At 39.9% G+C, this 12,917-nt stretch overlaps 1 protein-coding gene across 1 annotated transcript in view; it reads right to left on the bottom strand.

Annotated features, from left to right (window-relative positions):
• rsrc1 (arginine/serine-rich coiled-coil 1) overlaps window positions 1–12,917 on the bottom strand; it is a 124,629-nt gene that overhangs the window by 73,807 nt on the left and 37,905 nt on the right. Inside the window, exon 5 of the mRNA XM_030743535.1 lies at window positions 3,124–3,160. Coding sequence (XP_030599395.1) covers window positions 3,124–3,160 — 37 coding nt within the window. The remainder of the gene's footprint in view (window positions 1–3,123; window positions 3,161–12,917) is intronic.

The raw sequence follows: 12,917 nt of genomic DNA, 5'->3' as shown, positions 1-12,917 counted from the left end.
ATTTACAGTAATGTAAGCATATAATTACTGCAAAAAAATAAAAAAGTGTCTATTTGATAGAGAGTCAAGATAGCTGGTTGAAACACCATGATAAGTGTCAATGTGGTGGATGCACCAATCTTGAAAGCAATAGATCAGCAGTAAGTCATAAACGCCTGTTTAGAAATCTACACGAATATATGTGTGAGGCACTGAGAAAAAACATTTGCAACAGCCCTGGAAGTCTACCTCAGAGAGGGATGAGCTCCGTTATTTACAGTTCTCTGTCCCGAATCGTAATCAGAGTCTTGCACTCCCCAGGCAGCTGACTACTGGGGTGCAATCTCCCCGTAAGCATTAAAACGCCCATAAATTCAAACACTCAGTATTCAACTATTCAAATTCCCCAAGACATACATATACACACGCACACGCACACACAGACACAAAAAAAAAAAAAAAACATACACTGGTAAACATACAAATGTGTTTGCATGTTTGTGTGAGTCTGTCTTAGTGTGTAATGTTTAACTCCTGAGCTATCTTGATGAGTATAAAGAAAAAGCAACAACTAAGAATCAAATGCAAATATCTTATAATCGGTCCCTGTGGGTACACTCAGGGGAAGAATCTATAGGAAAAAAATATATGCACATGTACAAGTCTGCTAATCTCTGTGAGTCTATGACTGTGTCGATAATTCGGTCTGCATGTACATCTCCAACTGTTCTGTACAACATAAAACAATTTCGATAAAAATTATGGTATAATGGAAATCTATAACTCAAGGCGGCTTGGTCTAAATTTGTAACAAGTTTGAAAAGTCAGTGCACTCCTTTGTGACTTTGCTTTTGCATAGAGTGCCTACAGTAAAACACTTGCAAATTAGTTTACATTCATGCACATGTCATTTAGAGAAACTTAAAACCACTAGCTCTCATATTTGCCAAGATAACGCATATACGCATATTGATTAATGCTGTTTATGCATCTAATCTTCTCTTGAATAATTCAAAGCACCTTTTATGAAGTACTACATCAATCACACCTATAGATCAAGCCAAAGACATCTCCAAACTCAATCTAGACCATTACTATACCATGTGCTATATTTAACTATCACTTCATTTGAACGTCTAGGCTCGAGGCCCTTTGAGGTGAAACATGAGTGCCCTTAAAAAAAAAATCCCCATATTGAAAAGGTTTTAAATGGCAAATTCACAGTTCAGCATAACAACCTTTACTGATGATGTAACTAATTAAAAAATTGAAACAAAAATCACATTTATCACTTATCTTAGAGAAAAATACTGTGTATCGATTATTTTGTAACCGTGAACGAGGGGGTTTTGTTGACAACTGAAAAAAAAAAAAAAAATCACTACACCCAGCCACTGCCTCTTTATGGCAGTACATAATACTTTAAATAAGTAATTACTATACACTCACTTTATTAGGTACACCTTGCTAGTATTGCATTAGACCCCTTTTGCCCTTAGAACTGTCTTAATTCGTAATGGCACAGATTCAACTGGAAGAAACCAGTTTGAGATGAGCTTTGTCACATGGGGAGTTATCCTGCTGGAGGCATGTTTTGGAAGGATCCATGTTTTCATGTTATTGATGGAAACTTTGTCTGAATGCCGCAGCAGAAATCAAGACTCAGACCAAAAAACGTTTTTTCCATTCTTCTATTGCCCAGTTTTGCTGAGCCTGAGCAAGCATCAGTTTCCTGTTCTGAAGTGACAGGAGTGGCACCTGGTGTGCTCTTCTGCTGCTGTAGCCCATCTGCTTCGAGGTTCGATGTGTTGTGCATTCAGAGATGCTTTTCTGCATACTTCAGTGGTAAAGAGTGATTATTTGAGTTACTGTCGCCTCCCTGTCAGCTTGAAGCAGTCTGGCTATTATACTCTAACCCCAGAGATGGTTGTCTGAGAAGATCCCAGCAGATCAGCAGTTTCTGAAATACTCAGACCAGCCTGTGTGGCACCAACAGCCATGCCACATTTAAAGACACTTAAATCACCTTTCTTCTCCATTCTGATGCTCACTTTAAACTTCAGCAGGTCATCTTGACCATGTCTACATGCCTAAATGCATTGAGTTACTGCCATGTGATTGTTAACACAAAGATCGAGTCAACCAATCAGTTGAACAGGTGTACCTTTGGGTGAGTGGATATGTAATACATAAGTGGGGAAAAAAAATTGCACCACTTTAAATCAAATTAATTTAAGTCAAATTAAAGTTATGAATATGTTTAACAACATATTAAAATCATATTTCAGCACTGTCCAGTGGCAATTCTGCAACTGTGATTAACACAGCTGAAGTATGATTTTAACTTTATGAGCTCAGCCGTTTGCAGAAGTGGAGAGTTACTGAGAAGTGTTTGAATTTCGGGGTCAGTCATTTGTGTGGCATATTCAGGGTCATTTGCGTAGCGCGTGGTGGGGCGAGGGTCATTTGCGTAAGGGTGCTGGGAGCTGCACTTTAGTATGCAGGGAGGCAAGGGAGGGAGGGCATGTGACATCCACAGAGAGCCAGGACCCTCACTGACCCCTCTCTATAATTCATCCCCTGGAATATGGGGCAGATCAAACCTTGGTTTCTTCCCACCCAAAAAGAGGAGAGAAAACCTTTTCACTTTGTTGCACGGCACTCTGACCCCGTATTAAAGCAAGTAGGACGAGAAACCCTGAAAACGTTGGTTATTAAATTTTCAGGGCTGTCCCAGGAGAGCATTTCCAGCAGCTATCTGATTCATAGCTGGGAGAGGACTGAGGAAAGGCACCATGCTGACAAAAGGAGTGAGAGGGACAAGGGGACATGGAAAGAAACTTCTTACTTCATTTGGGCATTTACAAACAGGTATCCACACAAACATAAAAGTACCAACAAATATGGGAGAGGACACACTGGATTACCTGTGTGTGTGTGTGGGCACAATTTGGGATGAATTAAATGCTAATATAAAAGCAGGACCAGGCCCTAGGGGAAGCTCTATCCTCTCTCTATCCCATTTTTCTCTAGCTCCCTCCCTCTGCCTGTTAGCTGCAGGTATTCGGCTCCAGTTGCAGGAATCATTAGGAATGCAGATATCAAAGTGTGTGTGTGTGTGTGTGTTTTTTGAATAGAACTTACCAGATGTTCTAATCTGCCTTTGATGTTCCCAGCATCCCTGCAACACAACAACACATTTCCCCCACTGTAAATAAAGTGCCGGCACAAAAAGTTCAATAAAAGAAGGGTTACACACACACACACACACACACACACACACACACACACACACACACAGCTCCGTGAAGTGTGATTTTCTGATTTCATTTCTCAGTTTGAGTCATTACACTGAAACACTACCTGTGGCCAATCCTAAGCAGCCAGAATTAGGCTCCAGTTATGAATTATTTTTTATTAATAAAGAATCTATTTTCTTCATTCCTCAAAGAATAGGAGAAAAAAAAAAAAGCCATAACAGGTTTTCTAAGGTCATGACAATGCCTTAAAATATCTAGCTGTGTTGACAGTTAAGCAGTATTATTTTCATCTAATCATTTCACAGTCAGCAACTGTCATAATCGTTAAACCCTCTTTCTGTTTCAGTTGTAACACACGCAGGATGAGAATATTTGTAAGAGAAAAAATATCCTGATGATATCAAAAGGGATTTGGTTAATCAAAAGGAGGGGAAAAAAAGCACATAATGAGGAATTATACTAATTGTTAACCTTTCAGACTGAAATGCTGTGTGCATTTTCATGTGTTTGCATCTACACCACACAGAGGTTAACTAATATTGTTGCCACACTGCTGGCAGTCATAATAATAATTTCCAACTACAAAGAAAGAACTGGGAGCTTATTATCTGTGAATTAATAAAAAATGTGTGTATGATTATCAGGGTAGCAACAGCAGAACGGCGAGCCGAGGAAGCGGAGGAGTGGGGAGCAGTCTGTTTTTAAAAAGAGCAAATTGGCAGTAAATAATAGATGCAATTTTGGCACATTTCAAATTTGCAGCAGTGGAAATCAAAAGATCAAGAGAACACAAACAGCCCCCGTCCCCCGATCTCGGCACCCCTCATGCAACTCTGGCCTCCATTACTGACAACTCCACCCAGGCTGTGGCGTTTTACGGTGTTTATGTGTGTGTGTGTGTGTGTGTGTGCTGAAAGGGAGAAAGGCTTATCGACAGGCTTCAGTTGCTAATGCAGCCAGCAGCATAACAGTGTAAATCTACACCATCTCTAAAATTACATACTGTCTGATACATCCCACCCCCCACCCCCAGTCCCCTCTCTCTCCATTCACCCATCCATCCATGTCTCAGCACCATCAACCTTTCTCCAAAAGTATCAAGGAATGAAGAAAACGCCAGACGCATGAACACAACTTCAAAACTACAAGAACAAAACAAAAAAGTCATGAAGAGAAGATGTTTGCTTATTTATTCTGTGCTCTGTCAGTGAGCCACAGGCAGACAAGTCAACCACTTAAGGCAAACTTCATCTAGCTGTAATTACATTACATTCTGACAAACACCCCGCCACATTCATTATACATGACGGGCGCCCGGCTACTAGACAGCAAGACATTTGTTACCGTGGTGACAGTGTGTGTAATCCACTAATGAAGCGCAATTAGTGAGAAACAATCTAACACAGGGGAGACGCAGCGCTCGATCCCTCCTCCTCCACTCATTTCCCTTTGCTTTTTTTTCTTCCCCTCTCTCCCCTCTTCCTTTTTATAGCCAATTTTTTTTTTTTTTTTTTTTGGTGATTCAACCTTTATTAAGCTCTTAACACGCATTTAATCTCCCATTCTTTCATCTGTTGTCCTGACTTCATCAAGGACAAGCTGTCCAGCATGGTCCGGACCAATGCCGAAGGGATCGCTCTATCCATTAGACGACCACAGCTGACACTCACACACAAAAAACACACACAGTTTTACATCCTCATCTCTCTTTTCAAAACATCATATAATCTGTTGAGGTCTTTGGGGACTGAGCTTTCCTTTTCTCCTTATCTGTCTCTCCCTCCCTCCTTCTGTACTCTGTGTGCATTCAGCGCAGAGGCAGCATCGATTTCTGAATTACGCCACAATATTAAATAATTAATATACTTGCCATGATTGATGTTTTGCATTAGGCCAATATTAGGTTATCAATCAAAATCCACTTGGTTTAATGTAATAATATTGAAAATGTGTCAGTGCCTGTTCATCCAATTTGTAGTGGAGGCAGGCCAGATAGTAATGGTGGTGTAGCACAAGGCCTCAGAGACACTATGGCCTGCTTACTACAACCACAGGAGCACATTATAGCCCCGGCACACAGCACGAGAGAGGGAGGGCAGTGATGGCAAGGGAGATGAAGTGCAGACATGTGAAGACGAGAATGAAGCAAACAGACAGTGATTTGTGATGTGATGTGATGGGCTTGGCATGGTGAGAAGGCGCAGCAGTCACATGACATATTTAGTAGCCCTTCATGTAGAAAAAGAATACATAGCACATTAAAATCACACTTAGTAATATACAGTATAAATACTAATTTATTTATTCGTAAGTGAGTAAGCGCTATTAGTTTTTCAATGGATGTCATTTTATAGCTGTTAAGACCTTTGGATACTGATGTAGCTCAGTTTAGTAAAAATTTTGTGGTTCAAAAACAAAAACAACCCATAAAACCTTGCTTTAGATATAAGTCTTCCAAACTCCAAATTATTGATTGACTTCAGTAAAAAAAAAAAACAAAAAAAAAACACTGGCGCAGACCACTTTCACAACAAAAATTATACATGTTAAAGCAGTGGTTCTCAAATCCAGGCCTCGTGGCCCAGTGTCCTGCAGGTTTTAGATGTGTCTCTGCTTCAACACATCTGAGTCAAACATAGAAGTCATTAGTAGGACTCTGGAGAACTTGACTGCATAATGAGGTAATTCAACCATTTGATTCAGGTGTGTTGGACCAGGGACACATCTAAAACCTGCAGGACACTGGGCCACGAGGCCTGGATTTGAGATCCACTGTGTTAAAGCAAGATAAGCTCAGACACTAAAATGTGCACTGTTCTGTTGTACGGCTGACGTAAACCAAGACAGCACGACAACACAGACTAATATCTACACCCGTGCCTTTCTCACTCTGACATATCAAAATGTCTTCAATGAAAAGGGATTGGTTATTTAATATTCTGAAGTTGAGAATTTCAAACAATCCTACACGTCAGTTCCAAAAAACAACTATTTAAGTGCTCGATTAAAGGCTGGTCAACAGTGACCTCTAACCTTAAATCTATAAAGTGTACAAAAGCTGCACAATTTTGGGACTTTGAGATGAACACCAACATAACCAACATGAAAGAAGTGAGGTGATACCTCTGGGCTTGCCTTAAAGACAGCACTCCTGTCTCACACGGTGAGCCAGGTTCTGAGCTCGCTGTTTTAACGGTCTTCCAACAGCCAGGGACAAATGACACACAATATGCCTGCTGCAGCAATCTGCATCTACTGATCAACTGAGCTGTCCCAGACTGTTTCCTGTGTCATTGGCCTTCACTTTCTATTGCCACTATCCTGTCTACACCTTCCACTGTTCCATCCAATAAAGGCTAAAATGCCCACAAATAAATCTCATAAAGAAACAACAGAAAAAGTCAAAAATAAGTAATACAATGTTTGGGATTCCAACATAATAAATTCTTGTCGAGTTGTGACAACACAAGATTTGTTTGCAACCATTAGTACGTTTTGCCATCAAGCAATCTACATACATAAAACATGACTGCTCATCCAGCCTAGTGTTGCAGGGAAGCTGAAGCCCATCCCAGCTGTCATAGGGCAAGTCCAACACAGGGCACAGGCACACAACACTGTCGTCATACCCAGGTTTATTAAATCCAATGTGCAGTGTGGCTTGCAAAAAAAAAAAAAAAGTTATAAGTTATAAGTTATAAAATCTCTGTCTTGTGGCACCTGCAAGTGGAAAATGTATTCTTTAATTAACAGAAAAGCTAAACTTTAAGAACTTTAAGATGCAGCAGCCATTGAACGGACACTTGTCCTCACTAAAGCTGTGACTTTCCATGGCACTTGGATGAAAATGTCTTTTAGGGATCCCTGGGAATTAACCAGCAACAATTTAAGGACATAATGCCACAATCTGACGTCACACAGAGCAGACTAACATGTGCAAAGATATGACCTTCACCCATTCTAGTCAGGCATAGTCATTTATCATTGTGTTAACTGTTTTACATGGTGAAAAAAGAAAGAAATTTTATGTTACTACTTGTTCAGATTACCTTTCTTTTCTCCTCAAAATAGTTACAAGCCAGGAAGACTGAGAAGCCTGTGAGTGAATGGCAAGTGGGCAAGAAGGGGAAAGAGTAATGCGCTGTTGTTCCAGGAAATGTAATTAGTTATCCACGGTCAATTAAGTAAAACTGGACAAACAAGGGAGAGTGTTAAGCTCTGGCAAGGTCAATACTGACCAATTTAACATGGTCGCTGGATCCATCACACTGTCGGCACTCATGCTTTCTCATTCCTGCTCCTTTTCTCTTCTTCGCCTCTCCTTTCAATCAGTTGCATACTTTCACTTATCATCTCTTCCCAGCATTCTTCCTCTATCACTCACAGCAGCTGCTCAGTTTCAGTATGTCCAGACCCTTTTTGTCTTCTGTACTCCAGGAATGATTTTTAAGCTGTTGCCCCATCTTACCTCATCTCTTTCCTTATGTCGCTCCTTACCTGTCGTTTGGCCCTCTTCCAAACACCCGGATGCCTCTCTCTTTTCTCTCTTTTCTCTCTTTTCCTAACCCTCCAAAGCCAATTCTACTAGCAGACAATTAATTACAGAACCAGCTCCAGATGAGTTGTCATTTGCGGTCAAGTTTCTAATAATTGCATTAGTTCTTCAGGTTTTTCTAAGATGCCCTCCCCTTCTTTCCTTCACCCTCTCTCTTCTTCTTTCTCTTCCTATCTTTGCTTGAACCCCCCCACCCCCCACCCCCTGACACAGCTGATCTGAATATCTTTAGTCAGTCAATGGAGGCGACAAAGGGACTTAAAATGCAGAGGCAGTCATTTGATTTTCCAGCTAACAGAGCTGCCCATTAGCCCAGCACTCATCAGCCATGCATTACCTCTCAGACCCACAATCTGGTGTGTGGAAGCTTTAACCCTTTCACTCTCCACTACTGGCCAGGTTTACCATGCAGTATCAGGCTTCATACTTCAATGAGTTCTCTCAACAGGCCATATTAAAGCCTTTAACTTTCCACTTTATGTGCAGGAGCTACAAGTTTATGAAATCTAAATGATCTACTATAAGAACAGACTGTATACTAGCCAGTGTTGTAATGTAATGTATTACACATTACTCCTTGCTTTTTCACAAGTATTATTTTTCATATTTATCCCTTATGGAAAGTAATATTATTTGTTACTGTACTTTTGAATTACTCTACAACACTGCATGTGTAATTGCCAGTTAATATAATAACACTAAATTTATCACATGCCCACATATCTGAAAAAAAATTCCTATCCTAAAGGGGAGGCTATAGAGAGGATCAAAGTCTGTGTAAAACAGCCCATAAAGCACTTGTGCTAACAGTGATTTTACCATAAGAACAAGTATAGGTGGAAATGTTTTGTTAGCTGTTGAAAATCAAGCTCAGCATAAACTCTCCTGGAGAATCACTCTGAGTCCACTGGTTTTTCACTGACAGCTTTGCTTTAGCATCAAAACGATGTCAACACTTCTGGAAAAAAATAGTAACAGTAATTAGTGACAGTAGTAGCTGGCCACAGAATTGTCTGAAATTCCATCACAATAGCGTCCAATTGCCTTTTCAGTTTGTCTGCTCAGCACTCGAAAGTTAAAAGTCAGTCAAAAAGGAAAAAGAAGCATCACAACTGATAAACCAGGACAAGGGAATGTTTGGGTATTTTGCTTAAGGAAATTGTTTCAGTTTTATTTTAAAATGTCTAGAATATCACAATTATTAGCTCACTATAGACGATTCCTGGAATCCATTTTCATTATTTAAAAACTACTCTGGAACTTTCTTATATTTTTTTATAAGAACCGCACTCTTATGGACCACATACACATAGAAGAAAAACTTTGTGAAGCCTTTGGAATTACCAGGACTTCTGCACTTAACTCACAGTTACAGACAAACACAGTTTGACTAAAATAATAACACAAGTAATCGCTTTCAGGGCTGGCTGGAACATGCAAGTGAAAAGGAGTACAGTAATCCCTCGCTACTTCGCGGACTCGCTGTTTTTCAATCAATATTAGTGTAAAATATTTATTGCGGTATTTTCGCTGTTTTGCGGGTTTTCTCGGTACTCGTTCTTCACATGCGTAGTACATTGGGGGGGGGGATTGTCTTCCTTCCTACAAAACTATTTCATTTCATCAGTATTTCTTACATGACTTTACTGAACAGTCCTCTTCAAGTCATTGCACAGCATGTCATTTGTATAAAGGTCAGGACTCTCACTTGGCTATCACAAAATATACATTTTCTTTTCAACCCTTCTGCTGCTGATATGGGTCGTTGTCTTCTTACATCAGAGGTGTTGGACTGCTGCCCTGATATTCTCCTGTAAATATTCTCTCATTTGTTGTTCTCTCAAAAAAAAAAAAACTGCAAAAAACGGAGGTAGCAAAGCAGCCTAAATAATGACATTACTCCCACCATGCTTTATATATGAGATGAAGTTTTGGTGCAGCTCCTTTTTTTTCCCCCTTAAATTTTCCACACATACTGTATATTAATGTTCATTTTGCAGCAAGTAATAACTAAGTGTGACCAATAAAAAAGACATGCTATTAGTTTAGTCAGATTGTGTTTATAACTCTGAGTTGTTGAAATTAATGCAAAAATTCTTGAAATTCCAAAAGGTTCATAAACTTCACAAACTTTCAGAGACTGTACAACCTAGAGAAAACTTTAACCTTTTGAATCAGTAATAGTCCAATTTTTTCTAAAAGTGCAGTTTTCCATTTTTTCTTTGTACAATTTAGCTGGAAAAAAAAAACATTTGGCCCTCAGCAGCCTCTCCTTCCTCAACTTATTATCAGTCATAGATAGTGAGAAGACGAGCAGAACAGAGAAGCAGCAGAGGAAGGCGGGACACTGTAATGCTATAAAAGAGACATCATTCATATGAGAGTGAGAGAGAGAGTGAGTGAGCGTGTGTGTGTGTGTGTGTGTGTGTGTGTGTGTGTGTGTGTGTGTGTGTGTGTGTGCATGCGTAACTCATTTGCTACAGTTGCATGCCTTGTCAAGTGTGTCATTGAGCATTCATATGTTGTTTGACTGCTGATAGAATGGCAGGCATATTTATTAAAGAGTCAATGTGATGGGGACACTGGAGCAAGCATACTCACTCACACATACACACTCTCATAAAACCACTAATACACAGTCCAGATCAGTGGGATCTGCCTGTTTAACTAATAGAGGGAAAAAGCTTGATATTGAACATTAGAGGATTGGGTATAGACACACACACGCACACGCACGCACAATAGTACAGGGAGCGCAGCTTTCCCTCAGGCCTGATTGCCATCTCCATAGCCCTTTTTTAACAGGGCTGCCAATTGAAATTGAAATTGTATTCTTGTGTGTGCTATCAGAGCTACCTCTCAGGGTTTTATCCAGCTAAGAGCAGGGTTGGAGGGACACACACACACACACACACACACACACACACACACACACACACACACACACACACACACACACACACACACACACACACACACACACACAGAGTAAAGGATAATACAGGGGTAAGTCGGGAGCTGTCAGTCTTCCATGCAGAACACAGAAAGGGAACAAAACGCAGACTTATCGTTCTATGCTTTTATGTAATTCAGCATACGTACACACACACACACACACACACACACACACACACACACACGCATACATTTGCGGGTACACAAGTTGACCCCCTTCTCAGTGGCAGGGGCTTTACTTTAGCATAATCCCAAAATGGTAGAGAAAGGCAGTCCATTAAAATGGGGGTAACAAATTCAGCACTTTATGTTTCTCTCAAGGAGGTTTAAGTGCAGTCAATAAAAAAGTCAAAGAAGTATGAATATGAAAGGAAGAAGCTGATTTATGGAGGGTCTTTCTGTTGTATGAGATAAACATGCAAGCAGACACCTGTTCATGTTATCCGTGTCTGCCAAACATGGGACCAACACCCAAATAAATAAGCGACAGCAACACTTGCGGAGGAAGAAATTGAAGAATAAATTTCTTTAAAGTCTGCCAGCATTTATTACCTGAACTAATGGGATTAACATCATCAGCATTTATTATAAGAACAGCAATATTATCACAATGTAAAACTGAAAACCTTACATTAAGAGGCAGCATCATGGCTACCATGTAATCAGTGCCTCCAAACTAAAAACAATTTATTCTCCTACACATATAAATTGTCAGGACTTAATTTTGCACAACCTTCAAGAAAATGTGACGAACACCACTCTGTTGTTCAATATGCTCGGCATCAAGAATGGTTTCTTCTTAATGTCATTGACAAAGTAAGGGACCAATTATGGAGAGAACAGACAGTACCCAGTGTTGCTGAGCACTGTGTAGTGGAGGCTTTCATTATTTTTCTTTCTAAAGTTAGATTAGTAAGTCTCATGATGTCACTTTATTGCAGATAATTAAACTGCAGGACATAAATGCCAAACTAGGTTTAAAGTAATTTATAAAATGTGTCACCAGTGCATAATCCATTTTGTATGAGATTATAGCAGCAATTTACATCTAAGCTCTAAGCACTCATTACACTCAAAGAAGGCAAACTCTACAGGTGTGTCTACAATTGTGTAACTCATTCCAAAATACAAGACACATAAATGGCACTAAAGGCCAGTGAACAAACATATACTCTTGAATTGGGTGTGAACTCTCCCTTTAAATAGAAAAAGAAACTCGATGTCAAGATTGATTGCATTATGTTCAAAATTTCATATACAAGTCTATGTCTTATGTAACATCAAAATTACATATAGAAGAATATTATATTATAATCAGTCCAGGGACTGTCCAGGAACAAGCATATTTTGGTTCAGCCCAGTTTGATCTCAGCTGGGTATCAAAAACATTAAATAACCAATTGAAAACAAGTGTAAAACAGTAGGAGTATGTTCAAAAAATGATTACATTTAATGAACAATCAAGAAAAATAAGGATAAGTGGAAGAAAATTGATGGATGGATATTGTTGAAATTTCTTAATTTCAGCAATATAATATATTTAATCAACCAATCAACTGGTCAGGGACTGGAATCGGCTGACTTTGAGTGTTCTCGGTCCAGATCAGTGACTGGCCAGTCAGCCTCCCATATATATATCCGATTATCAGCCATTCCGTGTCATGCATGGGCAAAAAGATGAACGCACATGCTAACATGTCACTAGCATGGAATTTTTTTTTTGTTGTTGCCTTTATTGGATAGTGGAGCAGTGACAATAGACAGTAAAGTGGGGAGCGAAAGAAGAAGAGAAGAGGAAGACATTCAGCAAGGGGCCGCAGGTCGGATTCCAACCCGGGCTGCTGCACTCCAGCCATGTGGCATATGGACGCCTGCTCACCCACTGAGCTAAACTGGTGCCCAGTGGGGAAATTCTTCACTGTGAGTGAAGACACAAAGTGTGCCAAAGTAAACCACGTGGGGACCACCGTGAAAATGTTTGTGACAACAAACCTAACCAATTAAATTGCCTTTACCCAGCTGAACATAGATATTTCAAAGAAGCTAACAGAGGCAAAGTGGCTAAAGCCATCCAGAGCTCAGAGCCAGCCACAAGATAGCAGCCTCGGTATGAGCAAAGGATTAAAGCACTTACAAGGAAACGAGTGAAAATGAGAAAGGGGTCAATG

The sequence above is a fragment of the Archocentrus centrarchus genome, chromosome 13, assembly GCF_007364275.1.
Source record: "Archocentrus centrarchus isolate MPI-CPG fArcCen1 chromosome 13, fArcCen1, whole genome shotgun sequence".
Taxonomy (NCBI): Eukaryota; Metazoa; Chordata; class Actinopteri; order Cichliformes; family Cichlidae; genus Archocentrus; species Archocentrus centrarchus.
The sequence above is the reverse complement of the archived record's forward strand: the minus strand, read 5'-3'. Positions and strand labels throughout refer to the sequence as shown.